General features: G+C 45.0%; 1 protein-coding gene across 7 annotated transcripts in view; it reads left to right on the top strand.

The window, feature by feature from the left end:
• The window catches only part of UBA3 (ubiquitin like modifier activating enzyme 3), a 73,941-nt gene that overhangs the window by 894 nt on the left and 49,000 nt on the right, over positions 1-24,047 (top strand). For 2 of the 7 annotated variants that reach the window (XM_029601072.1, XM_029601073.1), the window contains 6 exons: positions 2,630-2,750; positions 3,564-3,644; positions 7,062-7,144; positions 11,119-11,199; positions 14,990-15,033; positions 15,353-15,417. In XM_029601072.1, the coding sequence (XP_029456932.1) occupies positions 2,630-2,750; positions 3,564-3,644; positions 7,062-7,144; positions 11,119-11,199; positions 14,990-15,033; positions 15,353-15,417 (475 nt within the window). Of the gene's footprint in view, positions 1-2,605; positions 2,751-3,563; positions 3,645-7,061; positions 7,145-11,118; positions 11,200-14,989; positions 15,034-15,352; positions 15,418-24,047 lie in introns of all 7 variants that reach the window. The other 5 variants (XM_029601076.1, XM_029601077.1, XM_029601074.1 and 2 more) reach the window with 3 other exon arrangements.

The raw sequence follows: 24,047 nt of genomic DNA, 5'->3' as shown, positions 1-24,047 counted from the left end.
ACAAAAATGGGAAAACCTTTCCTACATCTGGCTGTTACGTTTTAGTGTTGTTTTTTTTTTTTTTTAGATGTTGAGAGTTTAATTGTTTCACAGCTTCATAACATTCCAGCTATCTAAAATTGGAAGTAGGCAGGTACTTGAAAAGTCATACTAATAAAATATTCAGTTTTTATGAAACAAAAGAATTTGTCTATTTTCACTCTGAAGAAATTTTGAAGAACTTCTTAACTGAGGTTCAGTTAAACAGATTGTAGCTTATATTTTATAGTCATGTGATTATGAAAAAAGGTTTTAAGGAATAAATGAAGTGCAAAACTACCTAAGCATGTTAAAAGAGGAAAGGAAGGAAGGGATCTGTTACAGCAGATTTCAGCATACTCTACTCTGTATACTTACTTTTTGAACCCTAGGAATATTTTTTTGAGAAGTACTTGATAGAAAACCTTTGGGGTAGCATCATTTAAAACTGTAATACCATAACAGAACCAGAATGGATGAATTTGATACCAAATTCAAAACATGCCCCACAATTGAAAAAGACATGAGAACATTAGGGCAGCTGGAATAATAATTACAGACATTTTTTACATTTAAAATATTCAAATTCTCAAAATTATCCAAACACCTCTTGAGTGTTGAAATACCAGTCCTGGGATATTAATTTTTCTGGTGACTAGATTTATGTTTACCTCCAGAGTGGCTGTTCTAGTGGTGAGACAGTCCAGTCTTTTTTTTTCATTTTAATAATTTAGTCTTTGAATAAGACCCTATGTGTCTATAGGATACATTTTATAAACTCTTTTAGAGTTTATACAAATAATGTACCTGTAGAAGTAATTTTGGGCAGATGGAAGTTAATATGATTACTTTTTCTATTAAGTTTTCTTGCCAAAATCTGCTAATTATGCACTGCAGACAAGGATATCACTAGGCCCTGACACATAGGCCTTAATTTCAATTCTATCTGATAGTGCCCAGGGCCGTTCCTGGGGTAAGACAAATTGCCCCTGTACCTCAATGTCACATCAGCAAGTAGTCTGCTCCTCTTTGGTGCAGTCTTCCTCCAAATCTCCCTCTGGTATGATCTTCTCCCATATGCAGGAGGAGAGCAGCACTTCTTTCCTGCATCTGCTACCTCCTCTGCTGGCTTCAATCTGATGTCTGAACGACTCAGGTTCTTATAGTCGTGTGGGACCCGCTGGCCCTTGCGCATTTAGACTTCAGATTGAAATCAGCAGAGGAGGCAGATACAGATAAGAATCGCTGCTCTCCTCCTGATAGTGGGAGGAGAGGGGAAGGATTGTTGGGGGGGGGGAGATATATTGGGGGAGAGGGAAAAAGAAGAAGATCCCTGAATCTTAAATCTAGAAACACCCCTGACAGCAGGTAGTTGATCAGGGACTAATGAACAGCAGGGGGTTACGATGGCTCTTGCAGTACATGTCTTTAAGATGTGCTGGGTAACAAACATGGCAAGGATATGTACTGAGGAAGAGATCTACTGGGAAAGGTTATGGATAGAATGGTGGAATTGTGTTCTCATGACCATTGAACCTAATTTGACCATTAGCCTTCATTTAGTAGGTGGTCATATGGCTACCAACTCAAATGGATTCGTATCACCAATTCAGTGGCTATGTGATTTTGCAAATACATTTGACCACCAAAAAGTGATCATCAAAGGCAGGAAGAATCTTTGCCTCCTTGATGATTGGGACTTTTCTTAAAAAACCTATAATGTTGATTATACACAAATTGATGTTACATTTTATAGTTTTCTTGTACATGTGCTTCGTTGTTTTGAAAGTTCATGGTGGTCTAAGTAAATTTTCAAAAGGAAATGACTGGAAGGAAGTGCAGTTCATTACTCTCTCCATGTTGTACCTTGGCAGGTAAATGATGATAAAATGCCTTGATAACCTCGATTAAGGGATAATGAAGTGAATATTTAGTGATTAAGCCAATGAGTAATCCAAGAAAATATTTTATAAGAAGTACATTGATCACTTACAAATGGTAGTTATGCGTTTTTTAATTAAAAAAAAATATATATATAGATAGCACAGCAGCTTATGATATGAAAAATTAAAATTGCATTATTTGCCGTCTGTCGTGAACACTAATGCTTAAAATCTAGGGGAGCATTTTCGTCAGCTCACTGAAAGTATCCTTGCTGGTTGGACAGGAAGTTTTGGCCATAAGCACATTGTGAACGCGTTTACCTTTATGAGGGTGCCTTGCCCCTGAGGGAAGCATCCATTTTCTGCTGGCAGCAGTAGAGGAGCGGATGGCTGAATATTCCACATTGATCGCTATGGGAGGATCATATTAACATCACCCATGTGTTGTTGTGCTGCACATGCTTCCAGCAACAGGCAGGATGCCTCTTCTAGGCAAGCCAATTTAAAATATGCTTAGGTCTAAAATATATTGCTCAGCCATAGGGGTAATTTAAGGAGGCCTTGAATTATGAGCATGTCACTTCCCTTTAATGCTTTGTTAACGTGTTATTCATGGCTTACTTCATTGTTAGGATAAAGAGATTTTTACATTTAAAGGACAACATAAAAGCTATGGAGGTAACATTTTCCTATTGATGTTGCAGCTGAATTTACTATGTTCTGTGCAGAATGGCTGTTGATGGTGGGTGTGGGGACACTGGAGACTGGGAGGGTCGCTGGAACCATATAAAGAAGTTCCTCGAGCGATCGGGACCTTTCACACACCCTGATTTCGAACCCAGCACTGAAGTGAGAAGTATTTAGTTTAACCATGTTTGTACTGTAGAGTATTGTTGCAAACTGGCAAAAATTCTGTTATTGTGTTGTACTTTTTCTGTGTAATTGAAATATTAATGTATTTAAAATTCTGAAAGTGCCGTGAAGTAGACATGAAAGAAAATGTTTATATTCAACTAAAACATTTAGGTCCTGATTCATTAAAGCTTTGCTCCCATTTTGTGTCTATGGGAAATGGCCTTAATGAATCTGGCCTTTACTGTACATTATGAATCATTTGTTGGAAAATAGGAAGCTGAACATTGAAAATTTCTTTTATCACCAAATCATTAATTCTAAATGTATTAATCTTAAAGTTTACATATTTCTTAAATCTGAAACTAAACTATTAAATAGAAAGTAATGTTAACTAAAGTAGATATTAGACATTTTGACTAGTTTATGGCAGCAGTAATAGGCACGTATTTAATGGATATTTGAACTAAGAGTTGCATGTTCTATGCTATGTTTATCATTTGTATAATTCTACAAAAGATATCAATTTATTTTCACATCATATAGCGGTGTTTCCCAAGCCTTTCCTGGAGGTACACCTGTCCAGTCGGGTTGTCAGGTTTGCAGAGAGATTTATATACACTGGAGATCTAATGTATGCAAATCTATCTCATGCATATTCATTATGGCTATCCTGACAACCTGACTGGACAGGTGTGCCTCCAGGAGAAGGTTGGGAAACACTGTCATAGAAGTTATAACAGGTTTACTTTAAATTTATTTTTATTTTTTTACCAACAATTTAATACATTTTTCTATTTTTTTTTCCAGTCCCTCCAATTTTTGTTAGATACCTGTAAAATTCTGGTTATTGGAGCAGGAGGGTTAGGATGTGAGCTCTTAAAAAATCTGGTAAATTACATTATTTTCACCTTTATGTGTCTTGAGACCGTGAATATTGTTCATTCTGTTGGGTGGATTTTGCTCTTTAGATCTGTTTATATTACTTTTTTTTGCATCTGACCTGATATATCGGTCAAATCGACAGGGTGAAAAGGAATTAACATTGATAAAAATAGTCTTATATTTTGATAATGTAAGCTCAGGTTTAACGGGATTGCTAAATTTTGAGCTTTTATTTAAAAATTTTTATTAATCACTTTCCAGATTTAAGTAAATTGCCCAAAGCAATGTACAATATAAAAACACTAAATTACAAACAAAAAAACTTAGTATAAACACAGACAAAAACTCTGACCCACTTCTTGTTATCTTATAGAAAAGCTATCCCAACAGGGCTCTTAACAAACTCCTAAATCATGGGAAATCATACAACTACCACATGACACCCAAGTAATCCATAATCTCATGCCCTTATCCTTCAGACACCATTAACCAAGTCTCTCAATTCCTACGGAACTTCATCAAATCTCTGTTCTCTTAGATCTAAAAATAACTCATTCCATAATAATGATATTGCCAGAGAAAAGGTCCAATTTTGTAGCCCAGTATGTTGGAAGAACTTTGCAGTAGGGAGTTGTAATTGATGTTGCTTATTAGAACTTAAAGACTGTGTAGAGGACCTCCAGCTCAATTGATTTATCAGCTGTTGTCAACAATTTCCTTTCAATACCTTAAATACCAGAACTAGACATTTAAACAAACAACTTGACTTAATTGGTAACCAATGCAACCTAAATAGTAATGGTGCCTTGGCCACCTGCTTAGATCTCCCACATAGAATCCTTGCTGCAGTATTTTGAATCACCTGCAATTTCCTAAGCACCCTCCCTGGTAACCCCAAATAAAGGATATTACAATAGTATATCTGTGCTAGAAATAATGCGAATACCACAGATTTGAATTAATTGAATTCCAAAAACAGCTTCAGCTGTCTTGCCTATTTTAACCTGAGGTAAGCATTACGTGCTACCTACAAAACCTGCTTTTCCATAGTCAAGCCAGCATTTAATTTAACCCCTAACGATTTAACATCTTCCACTGCCACCAAATCAACTCCTTCAAAAAACAATCTGCAGTTATCCATAACAAACCCAATCTGTATTCAGTTTTATTTGGATTTAATACCAACATACTCTTCCTCAATCAAGCCCCTTCTACACCTAAACAATCATTTAACCACTCAATCACCTCATCCTTATCATGTCTTTACTTTCAATGTTCCTTGTAATAATGTTCAATGGTTGACTGTTATTGTTCAATGTTCTATGTAAAAAAAACCCCGGTCTAACCTCCCAGACCAGGGCAACCTTTTCGTTACTTGTAAACCGGATTGATTTGTATTGCATACAGGAATTCCGGTATATAAAAATTAAAAATAAATAAATAAATAAAAAATGTCCCGAAGGGGCCACCACCTGAAAATCACCAATGTACATCAAAGGAATAAAACCACAGAAGGGAATTAACTCCCCCAAAGAGGCTAAAGAAACATTAAAGAGAAGTGGAGACAATGAGGACCCTTGCAGGACATCATACCTTGGAAATTAATAGCCTGAAAACGCCTCAGTAAAAAGGTGATCCATTTCAAAACCAGACCATCTAATCCCATTTCAAGACAATGAAGCAGCAAAAAGCTCATGATCTACCAGATCAATCATGCTAGATAAATCCAATATTTCTATCAAAGTGATCTGACCTATATTCAATTGAGGTAATACTTCCTCCATCATAGCAACCATTAAGGTTTCAGTGCTAAAACCATATAAAACTGGCTTTTGCCACATCCAATTTGATTGTTTTCCAAAAAATTTGAAATTTGAATAGTTACAATCTTTTCCAGCAGCTTTGCCACAAAAGATTGATTAGATACAGGTCTGTAACTACTGCATTTTCTCGGATCCATCTTAATGTCCTTTAAAATAGGACTAATGATTGCAGTGTTTAAAACCCCTGATACCAACCATCTCCTAAAGATAAATTAACCAACTTCCATAATCTAACAATACATCATCTGACAAGCCACACACCAAATAAGAAGGGTAAGGGTCCAAAGGAAAATTTGGTTTCCTAATAAGCTTCAAGTATGACTTAAATTGCAAATAAGGGACTTGATCAAATGCCTCTGATTTGTTTTCTAAATTCACTAACATTTTAGCTTCCAAAGAGGACCCAACCAACAGCCTTATAATATAATTCCCTAATACATTTTCTTCCTTTTGCACTACTAAACCCTCCTTCAATTTCATGACTTTTTCCTCAAAAATATGGCCATACTCTCACTATTTTCAGATCCTGATACACCCCAAACTTCTCATTACCATGTCCTAAAAGAGACTTTACCAAATTAAACATCACCCTAGGATTATTATCCTCTCTTTCAATAATACCATAATAATGTTTTTGTTTTTTTTTCACCTGAATGACTTGCTTAAAATAAAGAGCATGGCCAGAATTTTATCCCCACCCCCTGAACTGCCAAAACAGCACAGACAAGTTTGCTCTCTTGCATGTGCTTTGTAGCTTGTGACACCTTTTCTTGTCACAGCATAAGAATTCTTTAAAGATGATAGATCAGATCTGAAGAAGGGGACCTATGTAACTTTGTAAGCTGATGTATATCATCATCTTTTGGGTAAGTGATAATGTTGATCCACTGAAAGGTTTTACTACCTGCAAAGAATCCAGTTTTCTTCCTGACTAGCATAGCTACTAGAACTTTTCAAGGGCAATGCTGTGCTTACTTTGGGAATCCATAAAGCAGATCAGTTTTTAAGCCGGTCAGTCTCTTATCCCTGAAAAGTATAAACATTGACATTATGTATGAGTTTTAAGATAATCTTGCAAACATTTTATTTAATAGGCACTTTTTGCTTTCATCCAATGTATTTAAGCTGCAATTCTGAAATTAAAGATCTTTAAACTTGTAGTAATGATTGTCAGCACAGAAGTATTTTGGCCATTTTATGCAACACAGCAACTGTACCAGTTACCAGTTGTTATATCTTGCTGTGTAGGTGATGCTGTAATTTTGAAAGTAGAATTTATTATTTTAAAACTTGGTAGTTTGGTAAAAGGTACTAAGGAAATATGATGTTGGGCCACTTTTGGAGTGTGAAGTTCAGAATTGTCTCCTTTAAATAACATCTCTCAGCATGGTCTTTTCAAGAAGCCAATCTTTGTATGAATCATTTCAACATATGTAGTACATTGGTTTACACCATTCTAGGTCATCTTTAATTCAATAATTCCCTACTGGTCATTGGCGTGATACAGTTTGAACAATGGCAGGATTTGAAATCTCTGATGGATGAAATAGCTAATGGATGTGTTGTGTCAGTACAGTTAATTTTCATTTTCTTACTACAGGCACTGTCTGGTTTCAGACAGATCCATGTTGTTGATATGGATACCATAGATGTTTCTAATCTGAACAGGCAATTTTTGTTTCGGTAAGTGATGCCATTGTCATAGGTCGATGTATTTGTAGAATTATACATATGTTTCACGTGTGTTGAAGTGTTGTGTGTCCTAACCTTTCATTCCCTTAATTAAAAATAAAAATGCTATAAATTTAAAAAATTCAGAATAGCTATTTTTTTTTTTTTAAAGAAGACCTCACTTCCCTTGAAATTATGGTTTCAAAATAGTGTTAGAATGACACCGTAGCCATAAAACCTTTCCTTTTTTCCCCCCCCCCTTCCAATGTTATATACATAATTGTCATAAAAAGTGTAGACATTGTCATCTAACTAGTTTTTATGTTTTGAGGTATAGGCCAATATTGGTTAATAAAAATATTTAAAATTGTATACATTTTAATATTTTGGTGATGCATTTGTATTTGCTCATTGGAGACTATGCAAAACAGATGTTGCGGCCATGGAGGCCGGTTAAAGATATTTCCCAGCAGGAGCAGCACAAGGTTTGAGCAGGGCAAAATCTTCTGCCTGTCTTGCATCCTGTTCCAGATTTGCCTTGCTTTGTTCCAGTTCCTGTCTTCTTGTCTGCCCTGTTTCCTGCCTTGCTCTGCCCCTGACTCTTTACCTGCCCCAATACCTGCTTGCCCTGCATCTCCTTGCCCTCAGACTGAGTTCTCATTCCTGACCCAGCCTGACCTTCAATGGCTGCCCTGCCATCAGCCTGCCTCATCTTTTCTTGAACCCCTGCTCCACGTACCCTGTCAGAGAAGTCCTGCAGGCCATCAGAACCTAAGGCTACCCCCCCCCCCTCCCTTGGGTTGTGCCCATAGGTTCTGATGGCCTGCAGAACTTCTCTGACAGGGTACTTGGAGCAGGGGTTCAAGGCAAATCTGGAACAGGATGCAAGACAAGGCAGGGACAAGGACAAGTAAAACAACAAGGCCAGGACACGGCAAAATAGAAACAGAATGCAGGACAAGACAGGGAAAAGACAAGACAGAAAACAGGAAAGAGGGCCACTGGGAGGCCACCCAGGAACAGGGGCCAGGATCAGGCAGGAAGGCCACTGGGAGGCCCATAGGAGATAGGGAAGCAAACAGACAGGCTAAGATACAAGGAATAAGCAAGGAGGAATCTAGACAAGGCAAAGTAAAGTGCTCAGGTGGCCACAGCAGGGAGTAAAGGAGATTTGATGATGAGCCCTGGGCTGTAGATGAGGCAGGCTTTTAAGATTTGGCAGGACTTAGTCCTGGGGGAATTCTGCGCAGAAAATGGCAGAGGAGACCCCGACATGCTGTGAACAGAGCGCGCAAAGATGAAGGCCAGCATGTGCTGCGGGAAGTACTCCACTCGCTGCGAAGATTAAGGACCCGGCACGCTGTTCGCAGCGAAGATGGAAGGTTCCCGTGTGCTGCGAACAGAATTTGCTCCGCTTGCGGCGAAGATGGAAGGCTCCCGTGTGCTGCGAACAGAATTTGCTCCGCTTGCGGCGAAGTTGGAAGGCTCTTGTGTGCCGCAAACGGCGTGTGCTTCGCTTGCGGCAAAGCTGAAGGCCCCGGTGAGAGTGAATGTGTGTGAGGAGAGGAAGGGAGGGTGAAAGAGCAGGAGGGTGTGAGAGAGAGCATGGGAGGTGAGAGAGTGGGGGGGATGCTTGAGTGTGGGTGCCAGAGAGAGAGAGACTATATGAGGAGATTGTGAAGGAGTGTGTATGTGTGTAAGAGATTGGGAGCGTGTGTGTATGAAAAAGGGATCATGTGTATGTGAGGGTGCTAGCCTGTATGAAAGGATTGTGTATGTGTGAGACAGAGTCTGTGTGTAGTGGTGCGTGAGAGACCTAGGTAGCCTGTGTGAGGATGTATCTGTGAGAGAGAAAGGGAGCTTGTGTGGGAGTGTATGCAAGAGAGAGGGCCCTGTATGAGGGGATGTGTGGTGTGTGTGAGAGTGAGGGAGCCTGTATGAGGGTGTGTGTATGTGTACTATAGAGAGGGAGCATGTGTGTGAGAAAGGGAGGGTCAGATGGAGCCTATATGAGAAGATTGTAAAGGAGTGTGTATTTGTGTGAGAGATTGGGAGTTCATGTGTATGAAAAAGGGATTGTGTATGTGAGGGTGCTAGCCTGTGTGAAAGGATTGTGTATGTGTGAGACAGTCTGTCTGAAGGGGTGCGTGAGAGACATAGGTAGCCTGTGTGAGGATGTATCTGTGAGAGAGAAAGGGAGTTTGTGTGGGTGTGTATGCAAGAGAGATGTGTGGTGTGTGCAAGAGAGTGAGGAAGCCTGTATGAGGGTGTGTGTATGTGTATTAGAGAGAGGGAGCATGTGTGTGAGAGAGGGAGGGACAGAAGGAGCCTGTGTGAGGGGCAGTACTGAGAACGGGGTCAAACTCTGGGACTGGCGAGTGAAAGGGGTTGAGCCCAGAGGTGGAGGGGAGAGAGATACTGGCAGGTAGAGGAGTTGGGGCCTGAGGAGGGTAAAGTGGCCAGGGGAGTAGGGAGAGCAAGTGGAAGGGACACTCTTACAGTGAATTTCTAGGGAAATTCTCAAAATATTTAAAATTCTGCATCTTTAAGTAATAACTTTTTTCTGTATTAATTTAAAATTGTAAGGGGCGGATTTTAAAAGGCGCGCGAATAGCCTACTTTTGTTTGCGCTCCAGACGCAAACAAAAGTACGCTGGATTTTAGCAGATACGCGCGGAGCCGCGCGTATCTGCTAAAAACCTGGATCGGCGCGCGCAAGGCTATGGATTTTGTATAGCTGGCGCGCGCCGAGCCGCGCAGCCTACCCCCGTTCCCTCCGAGGCCGCTCCGAAATCGGAGCGGCCTCGGAGGGAACTTTCCTTTGCCCTCCCCTCACCTTCCCCTCCCTTCCCTTACCTAACCCACCCACCCGGCCCTGTCTAAACCCCCCCCTTACCTTTGTCGGGGGATTTACTCCTCCCAGAGGGAGGCGTAAATCCCCGCGCGCCAGTGGGCCTCCTGCGCGCCGGGCCGCGACCTGGGGGCGGGTACAGAGGGCGTGGCCACGCCCCCGGACCGACCCGGGCCGTAGCCACGCCCCCGTACCCACCCCCAAAACGCTGCCGACACGCCCCCGAAACGCCGCGACGACCGGGCCCGCCCCCGACACGCCCCCTCGGAGAACCCCGGGACTTACGCGAGTCCCGGGGCTCTGCGCGCGCCGGGAGGCCTATGTAAAATAGACTTCCCGGCGCGCAGGGCCCTGCTCGCCTAAATCCGCCCGGTTTTGGGCGGATTTAGGCGAGCAGGGCTCTGAAAATTCGCCCCTAATTACTTAAAGACTGTCATGTAAATTGTGTTATTTTGACCAATATAAAGTTTGCAGAATTTTAAGTTTTCGTGCGCAGAAATCCCCCAGGAGTAAGGACTGCCATATGGGCCTTCGAGGCAAGCCTGTACAGCTCAGAATGCCTCCTGCAGGTAGGAGGGGTGCACAGCAGCCAGGATCTTTGCAACAGGTCTGAAGAAAAAGTAAAAAAAAAAAAAAAAAAAAGAACCTTCAATATTATCCATAGGTAGCAGGAATCTAGAACTGCATGTACCCATTCCAGGCAGAAAGATGGTTTTGCATGTGATTGGATGGGCAGATCGAGGGCTCATATCTGTATAAACCATCCTGTCCGAGCAAATGGTTCTGCTTGGATGAGACCATATGAATCTGTTAGATTTACCAATTCCATTTAGCCATCAAAACCTTAAAATTGCAATTAGGTTCTATAGTTTAAAAAAAGTCATAACTGAGTAACTTTTTTCTTTTTCTTTTTATCTCTAGGAAGAAAGTTCTTGACAATGGAATTAATGTTGTTTTCTTAAGCCTTTGCCAGTACAGAAAATTGATGGTATTAGAATTGGAAAGAGCAGTGCTTGAAGCAGAATCATGTGTTTATTTTATTCTAATGCAAAAATAATTTCATAATGGCCGATTACAAGTTTACTGGGTTAAATAACAGCTTTAAGGGTTTGGGGTTTTTTTTGTTGTTTTGTAGACCCAAAGATGTTGGAAGACCTAAAGCAGAAGTTGCTGCAGAATTCATAAACAATCGAATTCCTGATTGTTTTGTTGTTCCGTATCCTTCTATATATATATATTGATTTCAAGAAAGTGCTCAGGGCAGAATCTACTAGATAAAGGAGCCCTGACCGACATGCCGCAAATGCGCAGTAGAGAGCAGTTCTACCGCACATGCGCGGGTGAGCACGTCGGTCAGAGCTTGCCTGTTAACAAAAATGGCGCTGGGAGGAGTAGTAGAGGCGGTGTGCGCGAGGGAGGGACCTCCCCCCCCCCCACCGGAGATCTTCCGTCTGCGCCATCCGAAGGGGTTGTGAATGAGCTGGGAGGGGAGGGGAGTGACTGAGGGGAGGGAGGAGAGAATGAGGTGAGAGGGGGTGGGAGGGAGGGGGAGGTAAGAGGGAGAATGGGGAGGGAGGGGGAGGTGAAAGGGAGAATGGGGAGGGAGGGGGAGGTGAAAGGGAGAATGAGGGGGAGGGAGAGGGAGGTGGAAGGGAGAATGAGGGAGAGGGAGGGAGAGGGGGAGGTGGAAGGGAGAATGAGGGGGAGGGAAGGGAGAATGGGGGAGAGGGAGGGGGAAGGAAATGGACTGAAAAAACATTTTTAATGTAGCCCGTTGTTACAGGCTTAACGGCTAGTAATAGTATAAAATATAAAGTACAATGTTAATAGTATCAAGACAACAAACGTATTAGGCTTACATACAGCTAAAATCAATAAGAAACATGAATAAATTCATTCTTAAAAATAAAACAAACTACTAGTAAAAAGTCAGACCCATAAGTTTATGAGAGAAAACATTAAAACATTGATAAATTATATATAGCTGCCACTCATATTATATGGTTAACATAATGCAGGCATTGACAGACTGAGAAAGACCATTCATTATCCCAGGCCTTACTAGTAATAATTTCCATGTTGCCTATTTTGAAGATGTTCACATAACTCTTGGCTCATGTACTCCGTAGAGGTGTATGATAAAATATGGCACTATATTTAAAAAAATATTTGAAAATTATATCATAATTTGAGTCTTTGTATACACTGGAGACTTCTTGTTCTTCTCTAGGGACTCAGTCTTGCAGTCATATCCTGAGAGAGACTTCAAGACTGAGTGAAGGTGCCAAGGACCAAATCCTGGATTTCAGAGATAACTTAAAATATAATGTTGTACATCCTCTGGAGCATTTCACTCTAGCTGACATCTTCAGTCATGTAGTTGAAAGCGCTTTTCAACAGAGAACTGTACTGTTCTAGCTTCTCCTCATGACCTTTTTCTGATAGATGTGAGAAATAAGTCAACAAATAACTTGTCATTGATACCTTTTTATTTTATTAGCTGTATTTTTGGAGGTAATATAGTGTATTCTGGGCTATAAGAAATTACATCTGTTTCTTACAGTTGTATTCTGCCTTACTTGGGCTGATGCAATAAAGTGCACCCAGTCTAGCACACAGGTTTATGTGCGGTTGGACACGCATTTTGGATGTGCTAGATTAGCACTTGATGCAATAAAGCAATTAGCGCATCCAAAACGTGCACCCAAACAATTGCATAGCCCGATAGTGCTCATCGTATGCAAATTACATGTAAATGAGGCTATTAGCTATTACTCCCCGATGCAGAAAATCTCTGGGTGCCCAATGCACACTTTTTAACGCAGCAAATTTAACTTCAGCTCTGGAGCTGGCATTAAGTCAATCTATGAGTCAAGGGCTCAGGAGAAATGTAAAAAATACTGTCCTCTGTGGTCCCTCCTACCCTGTTTCCCCAAAAATAAGACAGTGTCTTATATTAATTTTTGCTACCAAAGATGCACTAGGCCTTATTTTCAGGGGATGTCTAATACCGTTGAGCTGCTGGCTGCCCCTGCGTCAGCCATGCCTCACCAGTGTGCTGTCAGAGAGAGGTAGGAGTGTGCAGCATTCATGGTAGTCAGCTTGGGCTGACTCTGCTGCTTTTGAACCTCTGCACACTGCTTGGAAGGGGTCCCCCGACTGGTACTGCCACCATCCCCAGATGTCAGTAATCTTGATGCCACTGTCACTGCTGCCACATGGCTATTGGGGAGGCGCCGATTGCTGCTACTGACACTGAAGCCCATTCTGCTGCCTCCTCTGTGCAGGCCCCGTGGGCTTCCAGTTTCTCCATGCTGATCTCGTACATTGTGAGATCTGCATAGAGAAAGTGCTATTCTTGCACATTCCCAAAGATTACATGTACCAATCACTAAAAAGTAATTTATTTTTTTTTTACCTTTGCTGGCTGATGTTAGTTTTCTAATTGGTTGGTCACAGGCTTTTTTTTTTTCCACCTTCCCTTTCTTATTTTTTTGCCAATTCCTTTTATATTGTCCTTTTTTCTTCCGTATTTCTTTTCTCTCCGTCTTCTTCCCTCAAACACAGTCAGGTTCTCATTCTCACATGCATTTCTCTCTCTCTCACACACACAGACCCTCACTGTCACATGCTGTCTCTCATACAATCATTCATACACACAGTCTCTCACTGGCACATGCTGTCTGACGCTCACACACACAGGCTCTCTCTCACTTCCACATGCTGTCTTGCTCAAGCATAGGCTCTCACCGTCACACGCTGTCTCTCACACACACAGAGGCTCTCACATGCTGCCTCTGCAAACATTCAGGTCTTCACTCCCAGACACAGTCTCTCAGCTCATCTCAAACACGCACACATGCACACTCTACAGACCCTCAGCCCCTCTCTCACCTCTGGGCCTCCTCTTCGCGGGTCGCCGCAGGATGGGCTCTGCAGCGGCCCTGAACTTCTCGGGCCTCTTCCTCGGCCCTGCTACCGGGCCTCTTCCTCTTCTTGGGCCGCTGTGACTTGGGATTCGCAGCAGCCCACGGCGGCTCCTCTTCTGCACGCGCTGATGCTCTTTCTCCTTCCTGCCCATGCGGCTCCGGCAACGTTTACTTCCGGGGCCGCACAGGCAGGAAGGAGAAAGAGCATCAGTGCATTCGAACGCGATCTTTTTCTTCGGGAAAGGAGGCTCAGCGGCCGCTTGAGCCTCCTTGCGCCCGGGCGCATCGGCTCCCCTCCGGATACCACTGCTCGCGTCTGCCCCTAATACTTTGGAAACTTTATTAAAAAAAAAAAATGACGTCACAGGATTGACCGGCCCACCGGGGGAAGCCCAATCCCCCGATAGGTCAATCCGCCCCTGTTTACAAGGGATGTCTTACTTTCGGGGGAGGTCTTATATTTAACAATTCGGCAAAGTCCCTACTAGGTCTTATTTTTGGGGGATGTCTTATTTTCGGGGAAACACGGTAGTAGTATCATTGCGATACTTAAATCTACTGCTTGTGGTGTTTAAGAATAAAGGTATAATGTAATGTCTTGATATAAAAAAAAATTCTGGACGCACAATATAGACACACAAGAGACACGCATCAGGCGGAATTCGCCCCTTGCTATTGTGTGTGTATATTGGGTGAAATCAACCTGAAGTGGGATAAAACGGACATTCGTATTTAGTGCCTGTTGCACTTGTGGGCACCTGATGCATTTGAGTGCTAGGGACGCACAATTCTTACCTGGCGCATCCTTTTTAATACAGCAGCTTATTTAAATATTGCATCGGGCACCCAGGAGACATGGCTATGCACCCATTAGGAAAATGGGCACTCAGTACAAGCGCCCGCGTAATGTTCGTCTTATTGCATTGGTCTGTCTGTGTTAGATCCAAAGTGGTTCATAGTGATTACAATTCTTCAATAATTAGTCTTGCTCCTTTTTTCTAGGAGTCTCTAACTGTCCCATATTTTAGACCTATATGTACAATAGATTATTTACTTTTCCTTTACCATTTGACTCAGACATTTTAAAAAGATTCAAGATCTTGATGACACTTTTTATAGGCGTAAGTATCATTCATATTTATTTTTTATTTTGATTTTATTTTGATTTGTAACTTGCCTTTGCAAAAACTATGCTTAAGGTGAAGGACAACATATCAAGCAACATATAAGTTCAAATTTACAATAAATACCATAGTCATCTTAATATGTAGTAAATTAAATTTGAACAGCTGAAATAATAAACATAAGGAAATTAAAATAGCAAGAATATAGCTTAAAAAACCTTAGATATTAGGATTACATTTGCAAGCACTGGTAAATGCTAATCTTTTGTAAAAGTATTTTGGTATTCTTTGATGTGTAAACATTTTTTTCTTACAGAATTTCATATTATTGTATGTGGATTGGATTCCATAATTGCAAGAAGATGGATAAATGGCATGCTGGTAAAAAAACCAAAACAAAACAATAAAACATTATATATTTCTTCAAATTGATACATGTACTTGTGTGATGCAATTTCCAAAGATCATAACTCAGCACTGTTAAAGAGAAGCATTGCTTTGTCCATGCCTGGATTTGTCACTAGGCATACTAAGCCAATGCCTGGGGTGGGATAGCATGCTGGCTGCTATGCTGAATCTCAGTAGAGAACAGCCCTCTGCTTCCAGATCCAGCCTGCCACCTCCCAGTAAGTATGCAGGGAACATGAGGGGAGGGAGTGAGTGAGTCTGGAGCAAATAGAGCAAAGGGATCATTTTATGATTAGGAGGGATTTACCTTTGTTGTAAATCGCTTAGGAAGATATTTTCTGTTAGGCATTAAATAAATGATTTTTAAATAAAGTGAGGGATCACTGGTGGGGAGCATGCGTATTTGTGAAAGAAGGGAATGGGGGAGGAGCTGTACTTTCTGTGTGTGAAAGAGAGATTGATGCTGGGGCTGCGTGTCTGTGTCAGGCTGGGTGAGAGGTTAGAGAAGGGATGTAAAGGAAAGAAGGTCCAGAGCATGGTAGAGACACCTGCCACCTCCTCACCCCCACCTCTGCACACCACACTGCAGTTCACATCCTCTCTCCTTTGATCTTGGATTCTGTCCCCCAGATCCAGGAACTTCCAATCCTTCCTAACTTTCCAGATCCTGGCCTCCCTTCTTTTCTCCCATCCCAGATTCCTGATCTTCCCACCCCACCCCACCTCGATCTTCTCCATTTCTGGTCCCTTCTCCTCATCCTCTCCTCACCCAATCTCTGGTCATCTCACCCTCTCCTTCTCCTCTCCTAATACTGACAACTTCTGATCCCTTTTCCTCACCCAATAAAAGGAAAATGTATTATACAGCCATAAGCAAGGTTTATAATGTAATTTAAAAGATGGACACATTTGTCAATATGTTTCATAATTTTTCACATTTGTGCCACAGAATCTACCTTTAAGATGCCACAGGAAACTGGGGGCCATGCCCTAGACCTACTTCCTGTTGTCCAACCTTATCGAGGGGGGGAATGGGGGTGACCACACACTTGGTGCCTAAGGGCAGCAAAATCCTAAATCTGTCACTGCTTCCCTTTAACAGTGCTGAGCTTTATGAAAGCTTTATACAAGCTATTTGATAAGGTAGAACTTGCAACTATTACTTTAGAATTATGAAGTGTTATGTCTTGGAGTGTGTGGCGTGGCAAGCAGTCTCAGGGCATCTTGTGGGGCTGATTTCTAAAGTTAGTGTGAACAATTTCAAGTGCCGGGTCTTAGGATTTTCAGGAGGTGGAGCACCCTTTACACATAAGTGGATTTTCTATTACCAGAATTTCCCCTGCACATAAATCTTATACCTCTTACCATGAGACAAAGGGGGTCCTTATCCCTAGCCTGTGGCAAATCTTGTGAGTGATGAGTTTAATACTAGTGTCAACCAGTAAGCCCAGCTCTATGCAGAAGACTGGATTCTCATATTTTTTGCTTCACTATGAGTTTGCCAACCATGGGGAATCTTCCTTTTAACTCCAAACAAAACCTGGAACTGGACTTTCATTTTCTCCTGACACTTCTGGCAATGTTCTACTTCTATCTCCCAAAATCCTTGTACCATTCTAGTCTTTAGTAAGGACTCCAAGCCAAGCCACAATTCAATTTCCCAAATTCTGTTTTTTTAGTAACAGCTCGAATCCGGATGTGGTTCTTTTCTTAAAAGAGGTCAAGCATTTATGACGTATGGTCCGGAAGTTATGCCCAGTTTGGAGCCTTAATTTGGTCTTGAGAGTTTTGTGTGGGGCTCCATTTGAGTCTTTGAGGAGAGCAACGCTGAAGGCTTTGACTCCCAAGGCAGTGTTCCTGGTGGCCTTCTGTTCGGCCAGACAGGTTTCGGAGTTAAAGGCTCTGTCTTGCAAGAATCCCTTTCTGCAGATTTCCCATGACAGGGTTTCCTTGTGGGCAGTCCCTTCTTTTTGGTTTAAGGTGGTGTCGTCCTTTTATGTTAATCAATCAGTAGACCTTCTGGCCTTTCCGGAGTGGTCTAAGGATTCCCCTAGGGAGAGGGATCTGCATCTTTTGGATGTGAGGAGAACTCTGTTGCGTTATCTGGAGCTGTCAAATATTTCGAACGCTCTGATCACCTTTTTGTTCTCTATGGGGGAAGGAAGAAGGGAGAGAAGGCCTCTAAGGCTACCATTTCCAGTTGGTTGAAAGCAGCTATTTGCACGGCCTGTATTTGAAAGGGCTGTCAAGTTCCAGCCGGACTGAAGGTGCACTCCACAAGATTGCTAGCCACTTCCTGGGCAGACTGTCAGTTCCCTTTTATGTACCCAGATCAGTCCAGACACCTGGGTTTGTTAACGTTTGCCAAAAAAAAACCCCCAAAACTTACAGTGAGAGGTTTGTTTCTTTCCTTCAGGGGCAGTGTGTGTTCGCCTTTCTTCAGCCCCGTCTTCTCAGTCAATGTCGGAGCTTTTCTTTTCTTCTCTTCCCTGCCTCCTTCAGCATCTCTCCTGTACGACGCTCGCCGGGGGGGGGGGGCTGTCCTGGTCTTGCTTCTGGATGCTACATGGGGTGATCTGTTCTTCCTGCGGGAACGCGCGGTCACATCTTTCCTGCGCCGGCCTTTGCTCCCGATGCCTTCCCGGGGAGGGACCATCAGGGAGCACTGCAGGCGAAATGGGCAGTTTCCCTGTATGTACCCGGATCAGTCCAGACTCCTGAGTTTTGCCTCCCGTCCAGCAGATGGAGACAGAGAAAGTTTTGACAGACTCTGCCATATATTCCAAGGTGCCACCCACAGTCTGCCAGTATTCCTCTGTCTCCATCTGGTTTGATCGATTAGCTAAAGAAAGGAATTTTTTGATTGAATTAGTAGTAGAGAGGTTTGTTAGGATTAAAGTTAGATTAAAAAAAAAAAAAAAGCTAAAAGTTGGAGTCTCAAGCCACCCGGAGGGTTTTGAGGTCCTGAGGGGACCATCCCCTCTCGTGTAGCAGGTAGTTGCTCGTGGGGGTCAAGAACCCTAGTACCAAGGACAGAGCAGCTCGGGGAGTGTTAACAGAGAGTCCGGCTCATTCCCCCCAGAAGGAACTGAGACATAAGAGGTCTGCCGTGTCGGCCCAGGAATAACTATATAAAAAAAAAAAGTTTGGTTTTTCTGTCCGCGCTGACTCTCCCTTCCCTTCTTGCGATTGCTGCTCTGGTTTTTTGTTTGTTTCCCCACTTCTGTGCACTGCTTTGATTTTCTGTTCGGACGACTGTCATGCCCCGATCCTCGGCATGCCACGCGTGCGATGGACTCTGCTCTTCGTGCATTCCTGGAGGGGAGGGATCCTCAGTTTTACCCCGGGAGGGTCGACAATCGGTGCGCATGTCTTCCTCGAGGCCTCCTGCATCTCAGGTGGCCTCGGCTGATCCGTTCCTGCGGAGTATGGGAATGGCGGCCATTTTGAGCACAGGCACCGGAGCTGCAAGTGCCTCGAGGGGGGAGGGGATTTCTCCCCCCGATTTCTCCCCGCAACAGCTCTTCTCCGGGGGAGCAAATGAGGCAGACCAAGACTCCACTGGTACTGATGATGGCCCTGAGGGGGCTGTGGACTCCTCCTCTTCTTTTTCTTCAGAGTTTGTTTTACTTATGCATAAAGCCTTTAGAGCCAAAAAGGCTGGCAAGAAGCAGGTTGAGGAGAGTTCACCTACCGGTATTTCCCACAAAGTGGCTCACAAGCAGACCAGGTCTAAGGGGAGCTGGGATACGGACAAAGTGGGTCCCTGTCCTGCTAAGGTGCAGCGGCAGTTAAGAACGGGTGGCCATCAGGCGGATACGGATACCTCAGAGGACCGGGATTCGCAGTCCAAACCCCTGACGGGGGTGGATGGAGATCCGGACCAGCAAGCGGACGCGGTCCGTGGTGCTCAGGTCGTTGAGGGGGATGACCCAAAAGTAGTCCGTCTCTTCAGAAGAGAGGAGCTGGGTCCACTCATCCCCTTTATTTTGGGGGAGTTGGGTATCGATGGGACGCCGGAAGAAGCTAAGCAGGGGAATATGAATCCTGTTTTATTGGGTCTGAGGGGCCCCACTACTTCCTTTCCATTTCATTTCTCCGCCACGGATTTGCTATTCCGGGAATGGGATACCCCAGACCTCGGATTGAAGGTGAGTAAGGCTATGGACAAGCTATATCCTCTGCCAGAGGAAGCTTTGGAGCTGTTACGAATTCCCAAGGTGGATGCTGCAGTGTCGGCAGTCACCAAGAGAACCACTATCCTGGTCACCGGGGCGACGGCCCTCAAGGCCTTCCAGGATAGAAAATTGGAACTTCAGCTCAAGAAGATTTTTGAAGTGTCCGCTTTGGCAGTGCGTGCTGCCATGTGCAGCAATTTTGCCTTATGGGCGGGCCTCCGCTGGGTTCAGCAGCTGCAGGCCAATGAAGACCTTTTGGAGGGTGAGGCTCTCCAAGCGGGTCGGTTGGAAGCGGTGGTCGCTTACAGTGCTGATGCGCTTCATGATCCGTTGTGGGCCTCAGCCAGGTCCATGGTGTCTGCCGAATCGGCGCACAGACTCCTGTGGTTGAGAAATTGGTCGGCGGATGTTTCATCAAAGGCTCAGCTCGGCTCTTTACCATTTAAGGGTAAGCTTCTTTTTGGCAAACAGTTGGAGGATTTGAGTCAGTCTCTGGGAGAGAATAAGGTACACCGATTGCCGGAGGATCAGCCCATGTCAAGAGGCTCCTTCTCTGCGAGGTCTCGCTTTTGTGGAAATCGGAAGTTTCTTCCGGCCAGATCTTCGGGGCCTTCCTTTCGGCCAAGGGCTAACAGACAGCAATCATGGCCTCTGTCCTTTCGTGCCGCCGGTTCGGGAGGCCTGGAACTTCCCAAGCTGCCACTGGAGCCAAATCCTCGCAATGAGATGAGGCTGGCCCATTCTTCGGAGACCGTTGTGGGGGGCAGACTGTCTCTTTTTTACGAGGAATGGGTCAAGATGACGTCAGACCAGTGGGTCCTCACAGTGATAAGAAACGGTTATGCGTTAGTTTTTGTACGCCGTCCTCTGGACATGTTTCTGGTGTCTCCATGCGCAAACAAGGAAAAAAGACAGGCAGTGCATGACACGTTGCGGCGTCTTCTAGCCCTGGGAGCCATTACCTCTGTTTTGGCGGGAAAACAGAGAAGAGGCCGATATTCCATCTATTTTGTGGTGCCAAAAAAAGAGGGGACTTTCTGACCCATTCTGGATTTAAAAAGAGTCAACAGATGTCTTTGTGTGCCTCACTTCCGAATGGAGACTCTGCGGTCAGGTGATTGCCTCCATAAGAAAGGGCGAGTTTCTGGCATCACTGGACCTGACAGAGGCATACCTGCATATCGGCATATGGAATTCCCACCAGCAGTTTCTAAGGTTTTTCATCCTTGGTCATCATTATCAGTTTCGGGCTCTGCTGTTCGGACTTGCCACCGCCCCCAGGACTTTCACCAAGATAATGGTGGTGGTGGCAGTGCAACTTCACCGGGAAGAATTGTTACTACATCCATATCTGGACGACTGGTTGATTCGAGCCAAATCCGAGGAGCTTTGTCAGGCGGCGGTTCGCAGGGTGCTGCAACTTTTGGGATCGCTCAGGTGGGTGATCAACTTGGCCAAGAGTCACCTCATCCCCTCTCAGACCTTGGAATTTCTGGGGGCTCTATTCAACACGCAGCAAGGGAAAGTTTTCCTGACGGCAGACCGCGTTACCAAGATACAGTGTCAGGTTCGGGCCCTGTTGGCCAAACGTCTTCCCAGAGTATGGGATTACCTGAGGGTCTTGGGATCCATGACTTCCACTCTAGAGCTTGTGCCATGGGCCTTTGCGCATATGCGTCTTTTACAGTTGGCATTGCTGTCCAGGTGGAGTCCGATTTCAGAACAGTTTCATCTGCCTCTACTGCTTCCGGAGTAGACGAGGACCAGTCTCTAATGGTGGCTCTGCTTGGACAATTTGCTGCAGGGAATTTCCCTGGTAATGCCCGAGTGGACAATAGTGACTACGGATGCCAGCCTCTCTGGTTGGGGAGCAGTATGTCTCCGGAAATCGGTGCAGGGGCAATGGTCTCTACAGGAGTCTCAGTGGTCCATCAATCGCCTAAAGACCAGAGCGGTATTTCTGGCCTCACAAGCGTTCTTTCCTCTGGTTCAAGGGAAATCGGTCCGAGTCCTGTCCAACAACTCGACCACGGTGGCGTATATCAATTGCCAAGGAGGGACCAAAAGTCGACCAGTGGCGGAGGAAGCTCAGAGGCTGATAGGCTGGGCGGAGCAGCACTTGGCCTGCATTGTGGACTTTCTCGGTTGGAACCGCCTCGATCCCGGAAAGTGGGAGCTGGCAGATGAGGCCTTTCGGCTCATTTGCAACAAGTGGGGCACTCCCTGTCTAGATCTGATGGCGACCTTCAGGAATGCCAAGGCGCAGGGAGAGAGGCGCTGAGGGCGTGGATGCTCTGGTACTCCCCTGGGCGACCGACATATTGCTTTATGCGTTTCCTCCGTGGCCTCTCATCAGGAAGGTACTCCATCGCATAGAATTTCACCCGGCGGAGGTGATTTTGGTAGCTCCGGAGTGGCCAAGGTATCCATGGTTTGCAGATCTGCTCAACCTAGCCATATCAGGTCCTCTGCGTCTGCGGGACGTCCTGGTTCTCCTTCATCAAGGCCCCGTCTGTTTGGAAGAGGCGGATCGCTTTTGACTAGCGGCATGGCTTTTGAGAGGCGCAGGTTGAAAAGCAAGGGTTATTCGGACGTGGTGTTCACTACCCTTTTAAGATCGCGCAAGACATCTACGTCCTTGGCTTACACCAGGGTGTGGAAGGTCTTTGAAGCCTGGTGCATTGAACGCATTTGTTCAGTCAGGATGTGGATCTCCCCCCCTCCAGGTTTTCTGCTGTCCCTCGGCAAGGACCTGCATGGCTCACTCTGGTATCACAAAAATTTGCTGAAGGGCTCTTCCCTATTCTGGAACACTAAAATACACTTCCTTTCTCCTTGCAGGAAAAAAATAAAACAAAACCTGCTTATTTGACACTGACTCACTATAAATATAAGTTCCTGACTCCAGGCGAAGATATCCTTCTTAGCCTGTTTGTAAATTAAACTTTTGGCTGCCGCTGCAGTGAGACCCAATAAAGGAGAAAGAAAGGGAATGAAAAAAATGTCCACCCTTATTTTTTCTTCTTTTGGCATGGTTTCTCTGTGTGTGCAAGAGTTTAGTGCAGAAGTCCCACTGCTGCCACTATATGTGGCATTCAGGCCTATCCTGTAAATTGCGGCTGCGTTTACCCTGCTCCTAAGCCGTTTTTAACTTCGTTTTCGGCCGCGTTAGCCCTTCCTGCGATCCCGAATCCCCTTTAACCTACTCCTACCGCGTCCTAAATTCCCTGGGCAACCCCTTCCGCCCGCGGCATGTATATTGCATGCAAACGAGCGAATTAGCGCGATATTGCATGCAAACGAGCGAATTAGCTATTCACCTGCAATCCCGTAACCCGCGCCCCGACTATCGCTACCTTTCCCTGCCGTTTTGTCGCGCGTTTAACCTGGAAACTTACCGCCTACCCTGACCCAGGTGGTAGAGGCATGGGCAAGGGTAGGTGGAAAGCTTTCCCCCAGCCCCCGCTCGCCTGCCCCGGCCGCGATCATGGGTGCCGGTCTCTGTGGCAGCCCCAGTCCTCTCCCCTGCTCCCGAAGCCAAAAAAAAAAAAGCGTAAAAAACGTTGCAGCCCCCCTCCGATGTCCGGACTGGGGCTGCCACGGAGACTGCAACAGCAAAGCGACATTTCAGTGTCCCCCCTCCTCTCGGAGCAGGGCGCGAAAAGCCGCCTTGCTCCGGGAGGAGGGGGGACACTGACAGCGGCGAAGCGACTTTTCAGTGTCCCCCCTCCTCTCGGAGCAGGGCGCGAAAAGCCGCCTTGCTCCGGGAGGAGGGGGGACACTGACAGCGGCGAAGCTGACTTTTCAGTGTCCCCCCTCCTCTCGGAGCAGGGCGCGAAAAGCCGCCTTGCTCCGGGAGGAGGGGGGACACTAGCAACGATGAAGCAACTTACTTTTCTGAAGCCATCATCAGGAACACATGCGATCGTAGCTCCTCCCGATGAAGACAAAGATGGCCGCCTGCACGGGGAAAGCGTGCAATTGGCCGCTCAAGACGTGATGTCGTGACGTCACGTCTTCAGCGGCCAATTGTACGCTTTCCCCGTGCAGGCGGCCATCTTGTTGGGAGGAGCTACGGGAGCCAGATCGTGTTCCTGCTGATGGCTGATGGCTGCAAAAAAGATAAGTTTTGCCGGCGTCCAAAAGCGACTTACTTTTGGGATCTTGACAGATCCCAAAAGTAAGTCGCTTTTGAAAAAAAACAAAATTTGCTCCCCTTTTTTTTTTTTGCTTCGCCGCTGTCACCTCTTCTCCCCCCTCCCGGAGCAGGGCGCGAAAGCAGCCTTGCTCCGGGAGGAGGGAGAACAGACTGACAGCGGTCAGGTCGGGTCCGGGCTGGGGGAAAGCTTCGCCGCTGTCATCTCTCTCCCCTCCTCCCGAAGCAGGCCTTGCTCCGGGAGGGGGGGAGAAGCGCTGTCGGGTCAG

This window comes from Rhinatrema bivittatum, chromosome 4 (assembly GCF_901001135.1).
Source record: "Rhinatrema bivittatum chromosome 4, aRhiBiv1.1, whole genome shotgun sequence".
NCBI lineage: Eukaryota > Metazoa > Chordata > Amphibia > Gymnophiona > Rhinatrematidae > Rhinatrema > Rhinatrema bivittatum.
The sequence above is the reverse complement of the archived record's forward strand: the minus strand, read 5'-3'. Positions and strand labels throughout refer to the sequence as shown.